The sequence below is a fragment of the Rhea pennata genome, chromosome 2 (genome assembly GCF_028389875.1).
Source record: "Rhea pennata isolate bPtePen1 chromosome 2, bPtePen1.pri, whole genome shotgun sequence".
Classification (NCBI taxonomy): Eukaryota; Metazoa; Chordata; class Aves; order Rheiformes; family Rheidae; genus Rhea; species Rhea pennata.
The window spans coordinates 63396394-63420122 of NC_084664.1; the positions used below are offsets into that span (position 1 = coordinate 63396394).

Below are 23729 nucleotides of genomic sequence, written 5' to 3' on the forward strand. Positions count from 1 at the left end.
AGAGGGGCAGGATCACCTCCCTTGACCTGCTGGCAACACTCTTCCCAGTGCACCCCAGGATACCATTGGCCTTCCTGGACACAAGGGCACATTGCTGGCTCATGGTCAACTTGTCATCCACCAGCACTCCCAGGTCCTTCTCCGCAGAGCTGCTTTCCAGAAGGTCAGTCCCTAGCTTGTACTGGTGCCTAGGGTTATTTTTCCCTAGCTGCAGGACCCTGCACTTGACCTAGATGAACCTCAGGAGGTTCCTCTCTGCCCAACTCTCCAGCCTGTCCAGGTCTCTCTGAATGGCAGCACAGCCCTCTGGTGTGTCAGCCACCCTCCCAGCTTGGTATCATCAGCCAACTTGGTGAGGAGGCACTCTGTCCCTTCATGCAGGTCACTGATGAATCAGTAGAACAGGATGGGACCCAGTACTGAGCCCTGTGGGACGCCACTAGCTACAGGTCTCCAACTAGACTCCACACCACTGATGACAACCCTCTGAGCTCTGCCTTTCAGCCAGTTCTCAATCCACCTCACTGTCCACTCGTCTAACCCACATTTCCTGAGCTTATGTAGGAGAATGTTATGGGAGACAGTGTCAAAAGCCTTGCTGAAGTCAAGGCACACAGTGTCCACTGCTCTCCCCTCATCTACCCAGCCAGTCCTTCCATCAGAGAAGGCTATCAGATTGGTTAAGCAGAATTTCCCCTTGGTGAATCCATGCTGGCTACACCTGATCACCTTCTTTTCTTCCATATGTCTGGAGATGACATCCAGAATGAGCTCTTCCACCACCTTTCCAGGGATGGAGGTGAGGCTGAGCAGCCTATAGCTGCCTGGGTCCTCCTTCTTGCCCTTTTTGAAGGCTGGAGTGACACTGGCTTTCTTCCAGTCCTCAGGCATCTCTCCAGTTCTCCAGGACCTTTCAAAGATGATGGAGAACGGCCTGGCAACAACATCCGCCAGCTCCCTCAGTACCCGTGGGTGCATCCCATCCAGGCCCATGGATTTGTGGATGTAAAGTTTGCCCAGAAGATCTCTAATCCTATCCTCAACCAAAGGAAAGTCTTCCCTTCTCCAGACTTTCTCCCTTACCTCCAGGCTCTGGGATTCTTGAGGGCTGCCCTTAGCAGTAAAGGCTGAAGCAAAGAAGGCATTCAGTAATTCTGCCTTCTCTGTATCCTTTGTCACCAGGGCCCCTACCCCATTCAGTAGTGGGTCCACATTTTCCCTAGTCCTCCTCTCGCTGCTGATGTATTTGAAGAAGCCCTTCCTGTTGTCCTTGACATCCCTTGCCAGACTCAATTCCAGCTGGGCCTTAGCCTTCCTCGCAGCATCTCTACATACTCTGACTGCATTCCTATAATTCTATAATTCTCCCAAGTAGCCTGTTCCCTCTTCCACATTCTGTGTACTTTCTTCTTCTGTCTGAATTTGGCCAAGAGCTCCTTGTATCACTAACTGTGTCACTAGTAACACACTAGGTTCTGGGAATTTCAGTTTGGGACACAAAAGCATCAATGTTAATGCTGTTCCCCTTGTAATGATAATTTGCTTTGTTTCAAAGTACATCTACTCACTTCTACTTTGGCATCTTTCTATATCATAATGTAGTCTCTTCCATCCTTTGGTGACATCAAAAATCAGCATAAAATTGCATAAATAGTTCTTTTTGAACTCAATTGCTTTTCATCAGCCAAATCTCAGACATTTTTAGAAAGGCTCTTGAAAGGATCAAGACTCAAACTGAGAGAAATTTTATGAAAGAAAAGAAAAAGCTCCATTTCGTATACCATTCATTGCATTCACACCTTTAAAGCGATTTTTTTCTGTTTATTTTTTAAACAGTCTCAAATGGAGCAGATAAGAATCTGCAGACTTTTCAGGCTTTCTCCCTGGAACAAAATGTGGAGCTAAGTTTTTTTTTTTAAAAAAAAAAAAACAAACATAAAAAAAAACTTGGATTAAATGAAATAGTGAATGTTGTACATAATTTACAAGAGTTAAAAGATATCCAGAACTAATTTCATTAAAGCAATAAAAATAAATGTCTACTGTTAGAAAAGCAAACTATTTTACCATGAGATTTTTTTCTCTCTTGTAATATTTCCTTTTTCTGTAATACTTACCACATTGCAGAGCAGTCAAAATTCACTAAGAGCCATTTGTGAGGATTAAAGTTAAATGAATCTGCAAACTGAAAATGGATAAATACAAAAAAAAAAAAAAAAAGGAGTTATGCAAAAGAAAAGAATCCATGTTTATAATTTTCACATCGATATAACCTTATTTAATAACTATTGTAGTTAAATATTCATTTGATATTGGGGGTGGAATTCAGGTGTGCAGCTAAACTTCTGCTATCATCTACATTGAGCATTCACTAAGAATTACACCTTTACAAGATTTGCATATACAGACAAATGATACATTTAGTTCTAAATCTGTGCATCACATTCAGCCATAAAATTTTACCTGGCCACAAAATGACTTTTTTTTTCTTTTTTTTTTTAACCACTAAGGTATTATCTTTTAGTAGAATAGTCATTTTTTCTTTGAAGTCAAATATAAATTAATTTTTAGACAAGTCCAGCACAGAATAAGTATTCAAAAATACATAGTTATCTGTTAAGTAATAAAAACTCAACTTTACTTAACAGTTATTTAGGCATGGCACAGGAGGAAACCCAGATAGATGAGAAGGACATTGTGTGGGAAAGGCTTCTTCTGCAGACTGTGTGATAAGCAAGGCACTGACCATTAGCAATACAAAGGGGAGACAAGAGCTTGGGAGCACCACTTAGCACTTTTCTTTTCACGTTTGTTTCTCATAGCCTTCCCTATCACTGGAAAAAAAATTACAACTGCTCATATGATGGAAGATATCTATCCATCTATCTATCTATCCATCTATTTCCCTGTAATAAGGAAGGTAGGGAACCTGCTCATGGTTGTTAAATATTGACTCAAATGACATATGCAAGCCCAGGCAAGGGATGCTCTTTCATTTCCTTCAGTAACCAATAATAATTTAAAAAAACTATTCCCATACAGGAAATTACAATAAGCTTAATTTGCTGATAAAAAAAAGACAGAAAGAAATGCTTTATTTGTTGTGTGTGGGGGCTTCCTCCTCCTCTTTATTAGTTTCTACCTATCAGTGCTATGTTTAAACTTATAGCTTTACCAAACAGTAATATTTTCTCCATTGACATGGAAGACAAGGACTTATCTGCCTGTCTGAGGGGAGCAGCAGGAAATTGAAGTATTCTTATCTAAGGAACTGAATGCCAAGTAGCTCAGGGAGGAGGAAAAAAAGGAACAGGAGTGCTGTTGGGGGAATATTTCGTTTAGCTCCCTCTTAGCCATTAAACCCTATCTGTCAGAGGCACAGCTACTAGTTGTATCCTGTATGCCTCTCAGGATGTACGGAAAAAAAAATCAGGCATAATAAAATCATTAATTTGTTTAACTTCATGGAGGTGGGGGTGGGGAGGGCAATGTAGAGTTAGGATGTTACAAATGTGCTTTTTTGACATTCAGGAGAAAGTACCTATTTTCTGGACTATTTCTTGGAATAAAGCAAGATACTTTGATGATTCACTACTATATGGGATTCTGAATGACAAATTCTTACATATTGTGATAACTTGCATACTGCCAGAATAACGGTGAAAGTTATATAAATATTGGTAATGTAAAAGGATATTTAGACATTCTGTAGAGAAGTGCAGCATGCTCAGAGATTCTAGAAAAGCCATTCATACCATATGTACAAGAAACAAAAACACAATCTATGCAAGAGCAAGGTTTACTCAGGTTGTTAGAGAAGAAATATTTCACTCACCTCCACTCCATTTAAAAGATGTCTGAATTCGGGGCAGATGAATGCACTCCCAGCATAGGCTGCATCGATATGCATCCAGATATTTTCATTATTACCTTTAAAAGAAAAAAGTAAGTAAATTAAACAGCAGATTACAAATCCTTATTAATTTGCATTAAACAAAATGCCTTAGAGATTTTCTTTGATGTTACTAATTTAACTTGAAATTGGGAAAATAAGATATGAAATATTTCTACCACTTGGGTTTCTGCTAATACATAAAGATGTGTGCATACATATTCTTCTTGCTCCTCAATTCCTTTGATGGAGCAGAGTCCTTAAATATTTAGATTTATCTTATTAAATAACATAAAATACTAAATAATTTTAAGTACCATTATAAAATATACTTTAAAGATACAGCTAGAGTAGTTATTAATTTCTATGTTAATAAAACTAGCAAGAGGAGCTACAGTTTTAGCTGTTCTTCTCACTTCCAACTCACAAAGTATGCACAAACATTTCTAAAACAGGTTTCCATATACATATATATCTATTTATACATGCATATATACACATACATGTATATATATACTTTTGAACTATATACAGCAAACTGTTTATTTTAAGGACTGAGACACTTACCCAAGAGCAAGCATTGAAAGATTGTGTTAGTTTTGGTTACTCACTGAATGGTTTCTGCAAAAATATTTTAGCATATGGGTCTCATTGATGCTCTGTGATTTCCTATTCACATTCTGCTATTGATCACATGCAATAATTCACAAAGTAACAAATCTCAACTATGAGCTGATGACTGAAACCCATATAACATCTTTGCACAAGTCACCAAACAATGCTGATACATATTTTTACACAGAGGGGCACATGCATTCAGAGCCATAATTAGGCACCATGTTCATGTCAGAATTTGCATTCTTGTGGTCTAACTTTTATTTTTTTGCAGAAATGCCTGGAAAAAGTTAATAAGATGCTATTCATAAAATCCACGTGAATTAGGTTTAGTTGAAGAGATGTTGAAAGTTCATTTGGCTTATTTTTTTAAAATATATTTGGCTTTAGACATTGCCTGTATTTTACAGGCATATTGAGAAGGTATATTAAGAAGAACATTCACCTGTATGCAGAAAAGCTATCATAAGGCTTATGATTTAGAGTTTCAGCAATCCTTCTGCTGATCTCCACTGCACAAGCAGAAAGTCAGGAGAGCAACTGATGAAACACACATGATCCCTTGCTATACCTAAAAGCATTGGTGTCACTATTTTATTAAGTCAGGTCTGTAGGGATAACTTGAACAGCAAAATCATTTCTAGCTGCTAAGCAGAGTACTAGAAACCATTTTAGAGAGGAAGATTAGGAGTCTGATGCCTGTGCTGAAAGGGAGAAGACCTAACGAAGCATGCCATCACCATGCAAACTCCAAGTGTTTTAGGCCCCACCTGAATGAATGAACAAAATGTCAAATCTTGCCATGTTTCTATAATGTTTCTTCTGACTGCTTCTTGCCATGTTTCTATTATATTGCTTCTGACTATTTTTAGCCTGCTCTAAATGCACAATTGAATGTTATCACACTTTCAGCAGTCAGCACGTGTGCTTCTGCCCAAGCCTTTGCTTGCCACAATAGACCATAACATAGAAACAATTACAAAGGGTCCATGACTCAGTCACTGCATTAAACATCCCTGCTCTTGTCTTGCTTTCTTGCAAGAGGAAGGAAATAGGGGATAGAAGAGAAAAAGTTAAGGAGAATATGCATGGTTTTCTGTTGCTTGTTTCCTGATTATATTTTATAGTCATTAGAACCAAAGAGAAACAAAACACTTGATGCAGGGAAGTAGAGTTCAGCCTTTCTCTGATCTTCTCCATTGCTCAAGATTCTCTTGCAAGTAGGAGAGTTTGAAGAAAAATGTTTAACGGAAACAATTATAGTAATTTTTTTCTACTGAAAGTGTTCAAAGAAGCCTCCCCAAAACTTGGTGCTATGATCTCTGTACTCCTTACTGGTCTAAGGATACAAGCCAGATGCTTCACATATTAGAGAGAAAATTTTAACTGAAGGTCTCATTTATAAGTAGCTTTATTGAACTTGGAGGGTGACAGAGCACAAGGCCTAGGAAATGACTCACTATGGCTTAAACTGATACTTGCAATTTTAGAAAGTAGCAGCAGACAAAGACTTACAAATAGGACCCAGTTCTAACAGTTTGTCAAAGGAGCAGCAAGGTGTGGTTCCAAGCGTTGCACAAAACTGCAGAGCCGAAAAAACAAAGGCAAAAAAATTAACCAAACATGTTTTTCAGCAAAGAAGATTATCAAACGAACAAAACTGTCTGCAAAGGCAGCAATGAACAGATGATATAGGACAAAACATATTGATTTTAGCCAACACCTACTCTTCAGTGGAATTTTTGAGAATCCAATTTTTTTCCAAAGCTCCCATAAACGTACACTGAGACAAATGCATAAAATACAATGTTAATATAAAACTGATTGATAATGAAATATAGTCACATATATTAACGCTATATTTTATGTATTTTCTGTGTGTCTCACACGCTTCTCATGCAGCCCAATACTAATGTCACACATGCAATTATCATTAAAATGATTCGCAGTTTATGCTAGTACAGGCAAACTTCAAACATGGGCAAGTGCAAGATACTGGGACTCCTGTTGAGAGAGTCAATCATAAAATGTTACAGCTTGAGTTAAAGAGCGGAGGCTCTAACAGACACTTGTAACCGATTTATGCTGAGAGGATCTGCAGGCTGGAACCTGTTCACTAGTAGGATATATTCACTATTATGTTTATGAGATATTTTCTGAATAAACTTTTCGCTCCCAGCTTCATCCTAAAATACTGAAATTGTGCTGCTCTCACTCTGTTCATTTCTTAACAGATGTATCCTGCTGTATGACCATAGCAGGCCAAAAGCAGAGGCAACATAATTGTTTAGGGAAGTTTCACACTAGTAAGAGAATATAACTAGCTGAAATTTACTGGGACTAAGCAGATGGAATTATAATCTAGAAAACAACTACCAAGTGCAAGTAAACTGACATTATTTTATATTTTATTGTTAGTCTTGCATTTTAAATACCTAGTCTCATTTTTGCAAACAACAATAAAGCCTGGGACAGGTTGTTCCTTGTACTGAAATTATATGTATTAAAAGACACTTTACAGTTTAAATAGAGAAAATATAATTTTTTTTTAGTTGGAATGCTGAAGTACTAAGGCATTAGATCATTTATACAAGGTCACACACAACACCATACCACAGCTGGATGATTACAAATATTTCAAATGCAGAAACTTTATTGTTTTTGTATTTGTGATTATTTTCCTGCAAGAACATTATCAACCCACCATCCTTCGTTTCCACTGTTTTTCCCTAGACATCTACAAATGGCCACATTTTGGGGAGGTTGTTTCTGTTGGGGGCAGGTGCTTGAATGTGCATATTACTAAGGCATGCTTATTCTCTAAAAATGTCCCTCAGTGAATTCATGACAACTCCTGTAAGAAAAGAAAGGAACATCTTGGTGGTATCTCTCCATCCCCCATACCTTTCAGGAAGCAAACATACTGCCTTAACAAAATATGGATACAAGTATACGATAAAACTCCATGTTTTATCTCAGCTCCATTATGTGTAGGTACACAGGGCCTTTGGGTTCCCTTTGGGAATGACACCAGCAGGAAACGTTTCCAGTGGTTCTGTGTCTATATTGCACTTCTCCGGCCTGTCCAGCTAGCTAAGTGACAGCTTTGTATGTCCAGTAGAGCAGGTCTTCCTGCTGTGTTAGAGGTTGTCCTCAGTAAAGAGCAGCACACGCTGCCCATGCCCAGCCAAGAGGCACAGTCGGTGGCTCAACTGTGTGGGGTTGAGGAGACTTTCAGTCTCCTCTTGTACAGTCATCTTGATGCATGCAAGCACTCCTGTAGCAAACAAAGGATTTTGTTTGTATTTAGGTTTCCTGCTATGGTCTTATCTTCTTTAGGTTTTTATTTTGTCTCTCTATGGCCCAATAAGTTTTCTACATCGGAGCAAAAAGTTACTATGTCTGTAGGAAGCTGTTTGCCAAAATTTTATAGTCTGTTTTAGCCTAATAGCACATATAATTTGCCAAGTGCATACCCTTTTCTGTTCCTCTAGCCTGGACACAGCTTCTGCATTTCACTGATGTCTCTACTTCTAGAAGGTCGTGTTACACAAATGCTAAACTATATAACTTTTGGGGGAGGGTCCTTCTTCCATCTTTTTTTAAAAGGTGATACAAATTTGTGCTAAACCTTTCTGGTCTACTTAAACAGTTTGCTTGATACCTGCAAATATTTAACCATTTAATTTGTTCTCTTGAGCATACATTCTCATTTGTAACTTGGTGCCCTCTCTGAAGTTAAACATGAATTGCTATGCAAGGTTTGACTTTTTCACCAGCTATTGGATATTGAACTTCAAACTGTTATGAATCATCTACAGTCACATCTTGAAGCAGGTCCTGTACATATCTTGGGACTAATTAAAAGTTGGTTTTCCCTTTAGTCGTTCTCTGATGAGTTCTTCCAAGAAACTGTCACAAAGTTTTTAAATGTTTATTTATCTTTGCTTTTCACACTCAGCTTTTTTCCTATTTCTTTTTGTTACAAAAAGCAAAGTAGTAACAGCACAAGACCAGACATCCTGAAAAAGATAATCAGATCTTCAGACAAAGATTCGAACAAACATGATAGGATTTTCATCTGCAGTCTCTAGTCTTTTGGAGGATTAATGCAAGGTGAGAGAGGCTTGTTCTACCACTAATTCAGCTAGACTTTCCAAAATTCCTGGAGATTCCTGTACTAACAGAAACTTCCAGTAAGAATGGCATGTGGACATGCATTCAAAAATAGCCAGAAATTTAAAGTGATATGCACCAAGTACATTGAACTAATCAACAACCCATTGCTACAGGTTCTCTTTTAAGTATTCTTTCAAATGTATCTGCATCTATACTGTACAATATACCTCAAAGGTATTTTAAATCCTGTTCCTGTGCAGAGCTGAATGTTTCTGCCTAATAGAAAGTATTTGGACAGTACTCAATTTAAATAAACTTGTGTATAGTATTAGAAGAAGTAATATTCTGCCTTTATGTATGGAAGACCTGATTAAATATAGTCATACAAAATCTGGAAAGCATTTTAGCTCTGACACTGCACATATTCCCCTAAATTGATCACTACACCAAAATTAATAATTATAATGATGTTTCACTGCACCAATTTTTTAAAAAATAGCTACAAGAAAAGAGATTATTAAAATAAGAAAGGACCAATTCAGATTTTTTTTTTTCAATGATCAAACAGTTAAGAATCTGGGACAGAAACAAATATAGTTCTGAAAATGAGAAGCACATTGAACATAGAGATGATAAAATTCTGCTTCTGACACATTTTTTTCCTCCAAATAATCTAACTTTTATCTCTACTGGGCCATGCCATATTTCTGAGACAGATGAGAAGAGCTGAATGATAACAGTGCTTAAAGCAGGTTTATGACCAGGTTAGAAGTTTAATTATCCTTTGTAGAAGGTTAAAAAATATACATATTTAAAACATTAACAAATTATTTTTAACATGCAGGATGTATTTTTACTAAGGAGTAGATTTATTCTTTTTTTTTTTCCTAATAAAGCATGTACATATAAAGTAATTAATAATAAATTTGTCGCATTTCTGCCTACCTGAGATGTCCCCACACTCAGGAAAAAACCTACATTTCATCTTTGGTTGAACTACAGATCTAGAAATAGGGGCACAAAAGAATGGAGGATATCATGATGAAAAATAAATTTAGTTTTTCTATATATACAAAAATAGTAGTTAACTTGCTTTGGAAAATACTGAAATAAAGCACATAGTCTTAGCTCTGCGCTCTTACGCATATATTTTATGATAATGTATTCTGGATTTTCTGACAAGATTAGAGCACAACTCTCTTGGCCAGTCCCCTGATATCAGGAAGAAAAAAAATTACTGCACAATTTCACAACAGAAAGTTACAAATTATTAATGTTAGTGCTGTACTGCAGTTAAAGTATTATCTTAATTACTGTAAGGAATATGTTGTTTCTCTAAGAGATTACATGAGTTCAAACATAGACTTAGTTGTTTAAATAAATGGCTTATTTTGTAAAGTATACCTCAACTTCTAAAATAATTTTGTTGTCCTCTCTGCTTGTGTCTAAGCCTCAAAGCTACTTGTGTTAATTCTCAGAAACCCCTTAAAGTGACAGCATCTGCTCTTGGCAGGGCTATCTTTAGTCTGCCTCAGTACTAAGCAATGAATCTAATTCAATTTTCAACCTGTATAACATCAACATAATCACATTTGTGCAAGGGGCAAGGGACAGGCTGCATCACAGAAATGAGACTGATGGCTCGGTAGGGCCCGCAGGCCTCACGCTTTCCAAGCTGTGCACTTCAGATTTGACTCAGTCCCAGCTGTGAATACAAAGCAGATAAAATGCTTGCGTCAGTCATCTCCTGCATTACTTTCCTGAAATCAAGACCGGTGTCAGGGAACGTGCATGAATCTTTATGATATTTGAGAGTAAGGCTCTCAGGCAGCATAAAGCAAAGACTGAAATTCTCAACCTTTTCTACTAGAAAACCTGCTATAGCTTTTTTTGGGGAAAAAAAAAGATGAAAAGATGTAGACACATTTTGTATAATTTTGCCATAAAGCTTCTCGTTTGCAATCAATTAAAATGAGACAATTTTTAATGTTCTCTTATTATTTTTATTTTCTCTTACTCAGTTGCTTGCCAGCTTGCATGAGAATGACTGCAGCTTAAAAAAATTGCAATAGTTTACTAAACCACCATCCAATATCTTATGAAACAGTAATCATTCACAAACTATGGGTTAAAACACACTGCCCTTAAGGTCTGTATATCTCAGAGAATGCTTCTTCCAAACAGGAATCTGTGGTCAGGATCTTAGTGTTAACTCCTACTAAAAAGATGGCTCCTCTGTCAGTCTAATCCAGATTTATTGTTTCCCGTGTGAGTTCAGATACAAACAGCCTGCTTCTTAATATCCTGTAGATCATCACTCAGAAGACTTACTTCAGTTACAATCAGAGAGATTTCATGCTTGGTCTTTGTTCAGCAGAAAACAGATCATGTTACAGCACCACTATACTGGATGAAGTTGTTGAAGTACATTGTACTATGCATAAGCCAGCTGCTGCAATATATCAGTGCTGATATATGAAAGACAATGTAAAGCCTACAGGCCACTTACACACATTCAAGTGAACTATACTTGAAGGCAGTGGACCGCATCTCTGAATTCAGCAGTGCATGACTTAGTGATCTCCATATTTGGGTATCCTGGTCAACATTCACCTAATCCAGAGGTCTGTATCAAGTTGAGAACACAGGGCCCAACTAAGAAACGTATTTAAACATGTGCTTAACCTCCAGTGAGTGTTTCTAATTAATGAGAAGAACATGACTTCAACATGTGCCTCAAAGCTCTGCTGAACTAAGAGCCATATGAAAGGCTGAGTATGGGCCACACTTGGAAACTGCTACTATGTAAATTGTGACCCTCCTCACTTGGCCAGGCTGAGTGTATTGTTTGCACAGTATGCCCTGCCTCACTATATCAAACTGTCTGTGCTTCAATTTCTGCACAAGTTATTTTGCAAGAAACAAATAAATTCAAATATAAGCTTGAAATTAAGGAAAGGAAACAAAAGCAGAGGTCTAGCCACATTGCTTCAATTTGGCCATAGCTTCTATTGAACAAAGACTATTAGAGCTAAAAGATATTGATGGTGGATAGGAATTCAAAGATGCTCTTTTTAAAAACAATGCTCCCCTTCCCTCTAAAAAGACTGTTTGTCAAACCTTATTTATGTGAAAAGCAAATCAGTAATTATCAGATTGCTGTGATGAGGGATCCTCTTTCACATCAAGCCTGGCAATGAACCCCTCCCTAATTCTCCACTCTCCTCTAAAAGAAAAGCCTTTCTATCAATTTTAGTATGATGATTCCTAATTCATTCAATCTGAGCAGAGAATCAGGCATATTAAGTATCATACTTTGCTTGTCTCTTCTTTTTGATCCCCTACAAAGTCATTTTGCTGATAAGAGAGACTGCATCAACCAAGATCTCTTTATTAGGAAGGTTCTCTCTGCATTCACAAATCTCTTCAGGCAAAATTTCTTCTGTTAAACTTTTTGCTTTGATGTTGAATCTCTCTCATTAGCAAAGGCAGTGAATGCAGGGAGACAAGGAATAAAGTGAAGTAAGGTGTTTCTTAGCAATGTGCATAACTGTCGTGAGAACAAAATAAAATAGCACCAAATTACTCAAGAACAAAAGAAAGTTAAAAGCTTCTACAATCTGCAAGCTAGAGAAGGGAGTACTAATACAGTGCATGAACTGCTGCTCAGCATGACAGAGAATTAACACACCTTTTGAATTAAGAGGCCAACCATAAGGATAATGAGATCTGGTTTAATCTAAGCTGACATGTTTTATGTATACAAATAAATGGAAGACCTGGCACAGGCCATATTAAATCAGACTGAGCCTGTGCTGCCTTTGAAAGCCTGTTTTGCATAGCTAAGCAAACAGAAGAGGAAAAACAACAGTTAAGTCACCCTTTGCAATGGTGTTGCTGAATGCATAAACAGAATATTTGATTTCCCCTTGCTACACAAGAAAAATTAACAAGGAATGAATATTTATGAGGGGCAAGTTGCATTTTTTGTTAATGGATATCAGATGAACAACAAACCAGATAACTTTGTTGTTAGTGCATGGAGAGGTGATATAATACTGTACCTGGTATGTTGTTAAGAAGAAAAAAACACAAAGAAATACAAAACAAGAAATCCCAGAAAACAAAATTGTTTAAAATGAAGAGTAAGATAATCAAGTAGGAGCTTATGTAAGATACTATGAGCTGGTATAATATAATAGAAATAACACATGGATAGAAATAGATAAACACATAGATAGAAATAACATAGAAAGCCCTGTGGATGCTTTGTTCCTCAGTCATAGTCTTACTGTTTTGGAAAGCAATCAATGTGATGACCTCAGTCATCCCGAGGACTCACTAGTTCAAGACAAGCTAAAAAATAGCAGCATACCACACCTATGAAAAACGTTCTTCACATTAACCATCCTCATACTACATAAAACCCAACAGTAAAAATTAGTAACAAGAAGAGTAAAAAAAAAAAAAAAGACTGTATTTTTAAAAGGCTTGATGTAATATAAGCTTTTTTGTCTCATTGTTTTTGTCTCTTAATCTGCTAAATATTCTAAAAAGTGCTAATAAAAACTTAGGGCACATTGGCCTTTCTGAAAATGTCACCCTATGAAAGAAAAGAAACAACTGCTGAGTCAGATATGACTTTTCTGAGGAAAAAAGTAATATACAATACTAATATTTAGATATGGAAGTTGTTAAGAGTAAAAAGTATTACATTATAAATAGCAGGATATCAGTATTATATTATAAATAGCAGTTTACAAAGTTTGTAGGCAAGTTTAATGTATTATTGCTAGCATATTATACCCCTTTATAAATCTATACAGATCAGTGTCTGTATCAAGTTTCGCAGAGGTATAACGCTCAAAAGATGAGCAAAACATTATATTTATGATGTACACATGAGTTTACTTGCTCCATGAAAAAATAAATGGTAAACACTTGTTTTAACTTGAAAAAATGAGATGGTGTTCTGAATTGACAGGAGGAACAGATCTGATGAATAAGAAAATATTCTTTTGAATCACATATTTATTAGAGTAGAACCAAACTTTGCAATTCTATCCAGTCCAAGACTGTTCTATGACTGGGGGGGATTATGAACTTTAGCAACTCTGATAGAGACACGCTTGCTTCTGCTGGACTGCTGCAGAAACTGTAACCTTCGGAATGGAAAGTGGACAGATAACAAGAAAGGATGACACCTAGAACTGCCACAGACAGATTAGCTATAGTTCACCTGGTAGAGATAGGTCACATACTTAAAAATACCTATCTGACAAAGTATGATCTTGCTAATATTTGGGGTAAATTGTGGAGGTTCTTTTCTTTGATAAACTAGTGAGGAGGGGAGACTTTTGCTTGTTGAATGATGCCATCATTTAATTTATTGTTTTAAAATTTGTTTTATGTGTAAATTAGAACTCGAAGAGTAAAGGTATACCTTTGTGACAGAAGCAGGTTGGAATTCAGGTGCTAAGAGATTATAACCTAGTAGGATTAAATGTAACTACAAATTCACTTTCATCTACTTAACTGTCTAATCTAACCTGAACTCCTTTTAAAATATCATTTTTGCTCAGTAGAGCAACCAACTGCTCAAATGAGTTGCTCCCCCTACAAAGAACTGCCTCCTATACTTCCACTTCAAATTAGTTATTTTCCTGCATGCATAGATACTTAAAATGATTCTAGCAAAGTTCACATGAGTGAAGAACATTCACAGAATCCATCCTAATAGTCTAGCTAGCCTGCCTATCAATCCGTCTGTTAGGGATGAGGTCATCTACTCATCTCAATAATAGCCTATCTGAAGCAATAAATCCATTAATGAATTAAAACTCAGTACTTACGAAGAATGGAATAAGGCCAGCAGCTTTGTCTTCCTCCAAAACTTTCTTTAGAGTTGAACCACAAACAGTAAATTTTTCATCTGAAGGAACATTTTTTATCTTCACACCACCAATTAAGGCAGCCCTTTCCACAGATGAATGGGCCTGCAAGGAAGCAAATATGTTTTAGGACAGACATCTTTTATTGGTGTGTAAGAAGTTCATTTGAATTTTTTAAAAAAAGAATAATTTCATTCAAATAAAGCAACATCTGAGAGCCTGAGACTTGCTGGTATGTAACAAACATTATAAAGCTCTCTCTGTCTCTGTCTCTCTCTCTTATACTCGCACACTCATATTCCCACCCTCCAACAGTAACTCTGAAGTATTCCTGAAACCATTGCAAAGGTCTCATTCAGACAAGAGTTCAATTAACCTTAATGAGAGCTTTAATTAACATGCTCTCAGAATTGGGTAGGATTGATTAAGCACTTCAGGATTTAGCTCCAAATCAACCAAAAAATCCACAGACAATCAACCTGCCTGATAATAATTTAGTTGCTCAAGAGAATATTTTTACAGTGTGCAGGTTTGCTAAAGCATAAAAAAAGTGTATGTTGTGGTACAATATAGGTTGAAATATTTTCTTACATTACTATTTTGTTTTAGATTACCTACTGAATAAACTGCAGTCCAATTATTCATTGATTTTGTAAAGCAATTAATAATGCAGTCTTGATGAGTTATTTTGCTTACAAGCTCTCTTATTTGGATACCCCTTAGGTAATTTTTTAGAACATAAAGCATATTTCAGTACAGAAAAATAAAGATATTGCTATGGAATTCCTTAATCCTTAACATATCACTAGGAATTCCTCCTCTAAAATAGAGAAGTATGATATAATAGTAATTCTGTTAATAATGGAAGGTCAGTTTAGCCACAAAATACTCTGTTTGGCAGCATGACTAAACCAAAAAAACTCTTTTACCTTTCATCTTATAAGATTCCTTTAATCACCATTAATTTGAAAGAAGAAAATTCACCACCTCTTCATATCCTGACTGTTCTCAATTACAATATCCATGCCATCCATGTTGGTTCCTACTTATGCCTACAGGAGCACTTATTAGTTATATTGTAATTTAGCATATAATCATTGAAAAGATTAATCTAAACTAGGGGTTGAACAAGACCAGATGAAGATGAAATTTCTGCCTTTCAACTTCATATATCCCTGAAATGACTCTTTTTAAAAGCATATTTACTATTAAGTTGTACCTCAGTAGAGCCTCCTGTCAAAGTACCTTGTTAAACCAACCAGGCACCAACTTGAGAAAACTTGGAAGTCAAGCTGTGAAATATAACTGCCTTTGAAGTTGAACACAATGTATTTACCATAGTAGTGCCATACTTTATTCACGTGTACAATGGAAAGAGGTGTTTTTTTAAACAACTTACAGGAGAAAAATTGTAAATGAGCAAACTACAGCAATACATTGAGATTATTTGCTAGCCAGATCCTAAGAACTGCTTCCCTAAGTCTCAGAAAAAAATTTAACAAGGCTGTTTCATAACTATAGCCATTCATAATCTTCGGGTTAAAATCACAAAGACGCTTTTGCATTACAACGTATCTTTAGTGCCCTGTTGTCTTGTGGAATTGCTAATCCTCAGCCATGTGCACAGGAGTCTCCCACTGTCCTGGAAGACAGCAAGGAACTAAAAAGAAATCAGTGACTTGGGCAGCCACATAAGATGGCCAGAGGAAATGGCAAAGAAGGATTGATGAAGGGAATGGCCTGAGTAAATTTCATAATATCAAGCAGCTACCCCAACTTCTGTCCTCATCCCAGTCAGGTTTCTGCTGCCAGGGGTACCTGGATGTTCCTCTTAGCTCTGAAGTCTCAGATGCAGTGTCTCTTGCAAGAGGAACCTCAGCCAGGATAGCCCAGGCACTAAAACAGGCAGGGAGCCTTTTCAGTTGTCTCCAGACCCTCAAGTAGTCACTGGGGAAAGCCTCATTCCCCATTCTGCTCTGTACTCTTTTATACAGAGAGAACAATATTACTGGGATGAAGATTCTTCCAAAATGCCTAGAAGCTATGGTGATCTCCCAGCATATGGGAGGTCTGGGTTCAGCTCTGTGCTCCAGGTCTCTCTACTAGCCAATTTTTTACCTGCCTCCTAATTCATTCTGGCACTGTTTTGCACTGTCAATGCATGGTTTTCTCTCCCACAGGATGGCTTAGGCTTTCTTTCTTTCTTTCTTTCTTTCTTTTTCTTTTTTTTTCTTTTTTTCTTTTTTTTTTTTTTGGGGGGGGGGGATTACTGTATATGAGCCACACAGGTCCATTCTTAATGTAAAAGGACCGGTGAGCTCAGCAACAATCTTCTTTGAAAGGTCAGCAATATCTTAAGGCAAATTGTTCTGTAAACAGAAAAGCCTCTGACCTTCAGTGCGCATAGAAGCCTGTCAGTCCTCATTTCAGGTCAGCCACTTACAGGGGGGGAAAAGGAAAACAAATAACAGAGCTATAGGCATCACTGGGTCAGAGCACTGGAATGAGCAGTCTGCACAACGCAGAGCCTAGGTACAAAAAGGATGCATATTTTTTGTGTCTTTTGAGAACAGTAATCATCTTTCCTGATAGTGTGATTGTTCTCACTCATACTCTCACCCTACAAGTGCAGTCCCTTTTCCCACCAGCAAAGAGCAAGAGTACTTTTAAATTGCTCTCCTTCTTAACATGCACTTAGTAGAAAATCAAGACAAACCAGAAACCTGGCCAGTTTATGCTGCATAATTAGCTATTACCTAGAATTGAACAGCAAGTACTAAGAAAGTTCTTTCTATATCATTGACATTTAGATAAGAAAATGTCGGTCTGCTAAATACCACTCACAGTCAGAAATCAAGGATTATGTTTTCTTAGAAGATTTCTCAGCTAAAGTGATACATGTGTATTTTAGGACCTTGTTTTTTTTTTCTTCTTTTTTAAAAAAACGGTTTTAGACTTTTTCAAGTATTATGACCAGTTTGCTTTACATTTATGCAGAGCAGGTTTGTGTGTGTCCATGCACTTGCATGCATACAAGGGGTGGAAATATGAATGTATATTTGTATGGGTGTATGAAGGGAAAAAGTATATGTGCACACACGGAGACACACACCCAGGTCTGACAACAGATGATCTAGATTTATTGAACACAGTTGAAATAAACATCTTACTCAAGTATATTTACTTCAAATGGGCTTCTTTGCAGAGAAGAAGCAATACTTACACAACGTTGAATTCTAGATACTTATTCTTTGCATTACGGTAGCACGTATTATGGTGAGTGCAGATCAGTTACGCTGTACAAAAACAATGGAAAAAGCAAAACCAAATAGTCCTTGCTCCAAAGAGTTTATACCTACCTAGCAGGATGGCTGCAATTAATAAGTACAGGCCCGATGCTTCCAGGTCTATGCTTTCAAGAGGTACTCACTCACCTGATCAGAAGCATAGGCCACCAGCCTGCCCATGATTTCTGCTTCTGTTAGCTCAGGCTTTTCTGATTGCACTCGTCTGATAGTTTTTGTTCTTGCAGCAAGCAGTGAAATCAGTGTGGCTTCACTGGCACTTCCCTATGGGATAAATCAAAGGAAGGTTCAACAGGAGGTTCCAGAAGAAAATCAATATTTTCTTCTATATGAATTTGAGAAGTTGGTAAAAAGCACAATCTCATGCTTTTTAAAGATATGTGTGACAGCAAGGGAGGAATTTAATCTCTGTTTCCTCCCTCCTGTGCCTCGGTTTGTTTGTTGTCTTCAGTTCATGCATCGGCCTTGCAGTCAGACCATAAGAATGGACTCACAGACTTAGGAGCATGTGAAAAGGCTCTCCAGAGTTAGACACCAATCATTTCTTAACTATGAACAACTGTGGAGTAACTGTTGATTTCTGTTACTCTAGATTTCCACTCATTTAACTTCAGTCAGAATCTGACTCTCAACTCTTAATTCTTTCAGGCAACGTCTGTAATTATAAAGCTTTTTTAATCTTTAGAGGCACCTTGGACAAAAACCAATTGTTGTGAGAAAAGCACCGAGAAAACATACAAGCTATGACGCAGAATAGCTGACTGCTTTTCCAAGTGTTAGTTACCCATCTTCTCTTCATCCAAAATACACAGATAAAAGGAACAGTCACACAGTGTTTTTTAAATTGCAATCTGATTCACAAAATATAGGAGTTTTAACTGTGTCTTTGTGACTATAAAGAGGGAATTTTTTTATCTATTGATCTGTAAATTTCACCAGAGAATATGTTTCCACAACTTTTTTTTTTTTTTTTTTTTGCTTTATTTTTCCTCTAGCACAGGCAGCTGAAACATGCTCATCTTTTAAACTGTAAGTAAGTGTGTAAACACATGTTCAGAAATTTCAATGTTCTTGGGTGTCCATAGGCAAGAAAGAGATTTTAGGGACTTTTAAAGCTCATCGTCACGTGAATTTTTCCCCTGCCAAGTAGGTAACACTGAAATGAATGCTGTTGATAATTTAAATTTAAAAATAATTTATTATACTAATAAATAACAAATTTAAACAATAAATGTAAAATAAAATAATAAATTTTAAAATAATTTATTATACTAATACACGTTTCCAAAATATCCCCAGTATGATTTTTCTTATTCTGTACTAGAATTCTAGCCTCACTCTACAGAAGACCAGTGCACTTACTATTAACAACAAATACTTACGTATTTAAGAAGTCTATTTCTTTCCTGGAGACGGATCTAATCGTATATGTTTCATACATTTTTGCTCATGTGAATGATCCCAGTGAACTCAGATTTTCTTTTAATGAATACTGAAGTTTGCTGAGCTATTCATTTAAGATAGAGCTGCCTTCTAGACATGTCAACATCTCAACAGTGAGTAAGCCCATTCCAGCTGAATTCATCAGCCCCATGAACGGATTAAGTAGGAGAAAGGACAGTGCCTAAACATTTACTAAATGCATTGCCACAGTGAAGATATTTTATGAGCCTTTCCCTGGGTGTGAGATTTGAGGAATATAGATCCCGTGGTCAGGAGCAGAGCACAAAGACGAGCAGGAGACAATTTCGTGCACTCCTGGCTGCCACTGAACACATCATTATGGCAACTGAGGAAAATATTAGAGATACACAGTAGCAGAGGAAGACAAATACCCCTCTTAGGTCAAGTAAGGTAGCACTGACATGTGGAAGCAAAGGGTGAAGGAAATTCGGTCCATTAATTACAGAAATTGTAACATAGAAAGATCCTCATTTAATGTTACTCTGCCTACATTCTATAGCCAGATACTCAGAACACTCATCAGAGTATCTGAACACATAGAAATCATACGTATAGTAATTCTCAAGACTCATGACATAAGAGTGTGAGCACACTATCATCTTCATCTTACACATAAGAACTTACAAGATGTGATTCATCTTACTTTAGAAAAAGTTAAATTTCTAAAAAGCTAAGTTTCTGAGATAAAGTTTAGGGTCCCTCAGTACTCAGTGTAGAGAGATAACTATTTCCAGGAAACAGTAATTCCATCTATGCAGGCAAATATCCTCAGCTGAAATATACAGCTCCTCTAAAATTGCCTACTTGTTCAACTTCCAGCTGACAAAATGTAAGATGAATCCAGTCCTGTGCAAGTTTCCTGAAAAGAAATTTCTGGTACCAGGTCTTTTGTTAGCAAAGGTATTTCTAACAGTCTCAGCACAATGATATCTAAGGAACGGTGAGAAATGCTTGCACTTCAGGACAGAAGTTCTAGTGAGCTAGAATATGATGATTTGGATCCTTGGTGTCTAATTATTTGAAGAAATCAAGCAGATGTGAAGAATGTTTTACAGCCAAGACCATTACCGTTTTTTTGAGAAGCTTTCTTCTTTTACAAAACAGTACATAACCTTCCAAAGAATCTTCATAATTGGACAACCTACATAATGGGCAAATGCCATCAGACAATCTTGCCTGAAATGCAATTTCCAGCAATTCAGTTCATGACAGTACTTTTCATTTTTGTAAACAACTGCCACTAATTGTGGTTTCCATACAGTATTTTCAGGTAAGTTGTACATAAACATAACAAAGTTGTGCATCATAAAAACTGTGTGACAGACCTAGGTCCATGTCATATTGGTCAAATCACTCAAAACAACCTTTCAAAACCTGGCTGCTTCTTACTAAGGCTGGCTCAGTTGTAAAACTGCTGGTGTCCTTCCAGTACCTGTAAGGTCTATGGACATTAAATAAACATGCATACACATATATGTGGCTCTAGGAAATTTTAAAAGTTACAGTATTAATTTGATATTTGGAAAATTAAGTCCCCACTATGCTGGAGACTGCCAGGAGCCTAGGAAAATCACTTAGGCACAACTGTAAAGTCAGTTTTCTGAGTGTGACAAAATTCAGACTGATGCCTAGTCAATATACACAACAGCTCTTGTATGAGTTTCCCTTACATGGGAACAAGGATGAACAGGAAAGAGCTTGCTGTTCAGCTGAATCTTGCCAGATATGGAGCTGGAACATTGCTTTAGGATGCCTGAAACTAGGAAATGCATTTGGATGTTGCAGTATAGACACAGGCTCTTTTTCACTTTGCCTCAGTTTCCACCTTTTTTATACCAAAGTGCACAGTGATTGCAGAACCTGGCTCATAAGGCCACATTCTCTTCAGTTGGCACCAAAATCCTGCACTGAGTATTTTTGGTTAAAAATGCCTTGGATCTTGAATTACTCAGCTTACTGACAACAAACATGAATTAGGAGTGTGTGTTGCCATACTAGTGATAGGTCTTGTTTTGTTTCACCTGCAAAATACTCTTTTTTTTTTTTTTTTTTTTGCAGAGAAGAAAACCCTTTTAAAATTCAAAGGAGGTGCATTTTTCAGCAGTTTATTTGGAATGAACAGCAGGATACACATGTGCTATGTTTAGACAAGCTTCAGAAAGAAAGTTGCTTTCTCACTCATTTTTAAAAGATATTTTTTCCCCTCTTGAATGCTGTACTCTGGCTTAAGTGAAGGATGATGATACCTTTCCTTTTACTGCAAGCAAACAAAGGTTGCCATGGCAAGCAGGCTTAAGAGGCGGAAGAAATATCAGTGAGAGCTGATGCTCATGTCCACCAGAGCTCTGAACTGAAATTTTCTTTCATCTTTTGCCATTTTCAAGTGTCATCCTGTACACAACAAAGTGCTTCATATTGACACAGACTTTCAAATGTAATTAAGAGCCAATTTTCACAGGCTCAGTTTTACCCAATACTACAATAATTACTTGGTATTTACCAAGAGAATGACTGGCAGTTTCACACACTCAGGCTGTCTTTGCCTCACCCTCTCTTATGTGTATCATTATTGTTTCAAGAACAAGACGCGAAGATCTACAGCACAAATGGCTTAATCGTAAGCAGGAGCACAAAGCACACTTTTGATTCTTGAAACTGACTGATATCTGATGAAAATTATGGGCAATCCAGTGTTCTTAGCCTGGAAGGGCAGTATTTCCTGCTGACAATTATCAAGCATAATTGTTTGCTTTCATTGGGATAAAAAAAAAATACTGCTGAGACACATGACGAAAGCTTGATTTCTCGAACACAAAAAATCCAGACTCATTGTAATAAAAAAGGTCATAACAGAGCAGGATGACCAAGGACTTACTCTGGCTAAACATTGGTGCAAGTGGAGCAAAAGTTTGCATTAGGTCAGGATAGCTGTTAGGTTAAATTCATACTTGCCTGGGAAAATGTGGGGCAAAATTCATTGCAATATGCTGTAGACATCTGCAGCTGCGATCACAGAAAGAAGCCCCTGCTTTCAGCATGTAATTCAAATCCATTTAGAGGTCTACTTTAGAATAAAATTTATTGTGCCTTGGCCTCCAACAAATACACTCCAGAAATTACCAAAGGATCACAGAACAATTATTTAAAACCTATTCTTCATCACTGTAGGGATCTGTTTTAATTAGACGAATAGTTGTGACTAGTGTCTAGTGCATTTGCAGAAAGACCATACACCACTAGAGCCATATCTAATATATAATATGGCTTTATTATGCAAGTTTGTCCACTGGCAATGTATTGATTACTGTACGAATTTTGTTCTGTTCAGAAATTGCAAGCTTTCATTAAGCAGTCAACTTTCCAACAGCTGGGGAACTTTTTTTCTGTTTTGGATACTGGAGTTTAGACTGCAATTTGTATTATCTAAATCCTTCAGGTTCTAATTTTAAGCAGCTTCATTTTATCATAACATGCCAACATTTTATTTTACTATAGAAGGAAAATTTCTTAAAATTATGCCAGCTTCTTTAACAAAAATTGATAGACTTTCTATTATATTCCATTTTCCTACTTATGGTAGACGCTCAGCTATTTTGTCATCCATTGCTTTATCTCTGACACTTTTTTTCCCCCCAAAAAAAGAGGGTTGTTTTGTAAACCAACTGAAGCAAATACTTGAACATATCTAAGGTGAACTTAACGGAAGCCTTTCTAATCCGTTTTCATGGTGCTCTGATGTCTGCAGTCACTACTCAAAATCCTCAAGTAATTTTTATTTGAGATATTGTTATGTTCTATTTTCAGCCATGCAACATTGCTGAATAGTGCTGATAAGCTTCTCTCTGTTCACTTCACTCGATCAACAAATTAGAATTTTCATCCTACTGGATTCTTTAACGTTATCGTTTGAACGTTAAGCTCAAAATTGGACTGTAAAGTTTGACTACTAACAAAATTTTCACAGAGAAGAGAGTTTGAGAGTCAAACTCTCATTTATTCTGGAAAAAAAACCAAACCAAACCAAACAAAAAAAAGTTACATTCACAAATGGTTGTATCCTCCTATGAATATTCTCACAGCACACCAGTCCTTCTGAAAATCTGAAAGGAACTCAGGCTGTAGGAAAAATATATCTTCCAGTTATTAGTGTTTTGGTATGAAGCTTTTGCCAAATCATAACCACAAATTTACCACTTACTCTGTTTTTATGTCCTTTCTTACCTGAATGACTCCTCCACCTTGTCCATTCTTCCCAGCTAAAAACTCCTCAGGCAAATTAATCATCTTCCCTAGCCAATCCAGCACAACAGTCTCCAGCTCTGTGCAAGCTGGACTTGCAGCCTGTGTTGAAAAATAAAACAAAAGGAATGACCTCACTAGAACACAAGGAGGGACAGGATCCACTGGATCCCTCTCTGTCTTTGGTTATGGAGATAGAGACTA

General features: G+C 37.0%; 1 protein-coding gene across 1 annotated transcript in view; it reads right to left on the reverse strand.

Moving 5' to 3' along the window:
• Positions 1-23729, reverse strand: part of DDC (dopa decarboxylase) — a 53348-nt gene that overhangs the window by 21338 nt on the left and 8281 nt on the right. The window contains 6 exon segments of the mRNA XM_062568496.1: positions 2118-2185; positions 3836-3930; positions 6023-6089; positions 14479-14622; positions 17952-18086; positions 23508-23627. Coding sequence (XP_062424480.1) covers positions 2118-2185; positions 3836-3930; positions 6023-6089; positions 14479-14622; positions 17952-18086; positions 23508-23627 — 629 coding nt within the window.